The sequence below is a fragment of the Numida meleagris genome, chromosome 32 (assembly GCF_002078875.1).
Source record: "Numida meleagris isolate 19003 breed g44 Domestic line chromosome 32, NumMel1.0, whole genome shotgun sequence".
NCBI lineage: Eukaryota > Metazoa > Chordata > Aves > Galliformes > Numididae > Numida > Numida meleagris.
Genome location: NC_034437.1, coordinates 797,523 through 798,567, shown reverse-complemented (window position 1 = coordinate 798,567; position 1,045 = coordinate 797,523). Strand labels below are relative to the sequence as shown.

The following is a 1,045-nucleotide window of genomic DNA, read 5'->3' as shown; positions in this document are numbered from 1 at the left end:
TGCGCGGGGCTCTGAGCGCCGCTTTGTCCCCGCAGATCTGTGCGACCACGCGCTGCACCTCCCGCACGATGAACTGTGACACCAACGGCCCCGGGCTGCGCTGACCCCGTGACAATGCCACGCTGCCCCACAGCCTCGGCCCCGTCCCCGCTCCGGGGGGGGGACTCTCTCGTCCTATTTATTCCCCGTCCGTCCGCCGCCGCGTGGGCACGGACGCGTCCTTCGGTTGGGGACGTTCCGGTGGCTGATGCGCGGCTCCAGGCTCTCTCCGCTGCTGCCTGGGGACAGCGTGGGGACAGCGTGGGGACAGCGGTGCTGCTGCGGGTTCGTCGGGCACCCGGGGCCCAATCCGGGAAGCAATAAATGGGGCCCAACTTGGGCAGGCGTCGCCTCTGTGCACCTCCAAGGGGGTGGGTGTGGGGCTGGGGCAAGGAGGGCACAGACCCCTGGCAGTGAGGGTGGCACCGCCGTGCCCCTCGGCCTGGGGCTGCTCTTCCTCGTGACTCAGGGCTGTCACTGCCCCAGTGCCCCCGTGACACCCGGTCCCCGCAGGCAGCCCCTGTCCTGTGGGTGCTGGGATTGTGCCACCCGCTTGTGGCGTGGTGCCACCGTGGGGTCAGCAGGACAATGTCCCAGGGTTAGTGGGCACCGTGCCCCCCCACCATGTCCTTTCCCGCTGCGCTGGGCAATGTCATGGGGTGAGCGCTGCGTGGTGACATCGCACGATGTAGGGATGTCACAGAGCAGCACTGAGCTACAGCCGAGCAATAACGAGGGCCCACGTTGGGGGACGGGGGGGGGGGCGATGTGGAGGCATGACATCACGCACCGATCAGTGATGTCACTGCGAATCGGTGACGTCACGGGGCGGGGCTTGCATCACCGCACCCCCACGCCCGGATCAGGCGAACGCGGCGGCCGCCTATAGCCCGGCCCCCCGCCGCCTCATTTGCATAACCACGCCCCATCGCCGACGGACGTGGCCAATAGCGAGCGGCTCAGCCCCGAGAGGGCGGGCGGAGGGGCGGGGCTATGCTAATAACGT

General features: G+C 68.9%; 2 protein-coding genes across 4 annotated transcripts in view; both read left to right on the top strand.

Moving 5' to 3' along the window:
* PAN2 (PAN2 poly(A) specific ribonuclease subunit) overlaps positions 1-1,045 on the top strand; it is a 19,043-nt gene that overhangs the window by 12,480 nt on the left and 5,518 nt on the right. The window lies entirely within an intron of this gene.
* Positions 33-380, top strand: CNPY2 (canopy FGF signaling regulator 2; the record flags this gene model as incomplete). The annotated part of the gene is given in 1 exon segment (XM_021379263.1): positions 33-380. A coding segment is annotated over 1 exon segment (47 nt), but the record flags the coding sequence as incomplete, so codon positions are not given.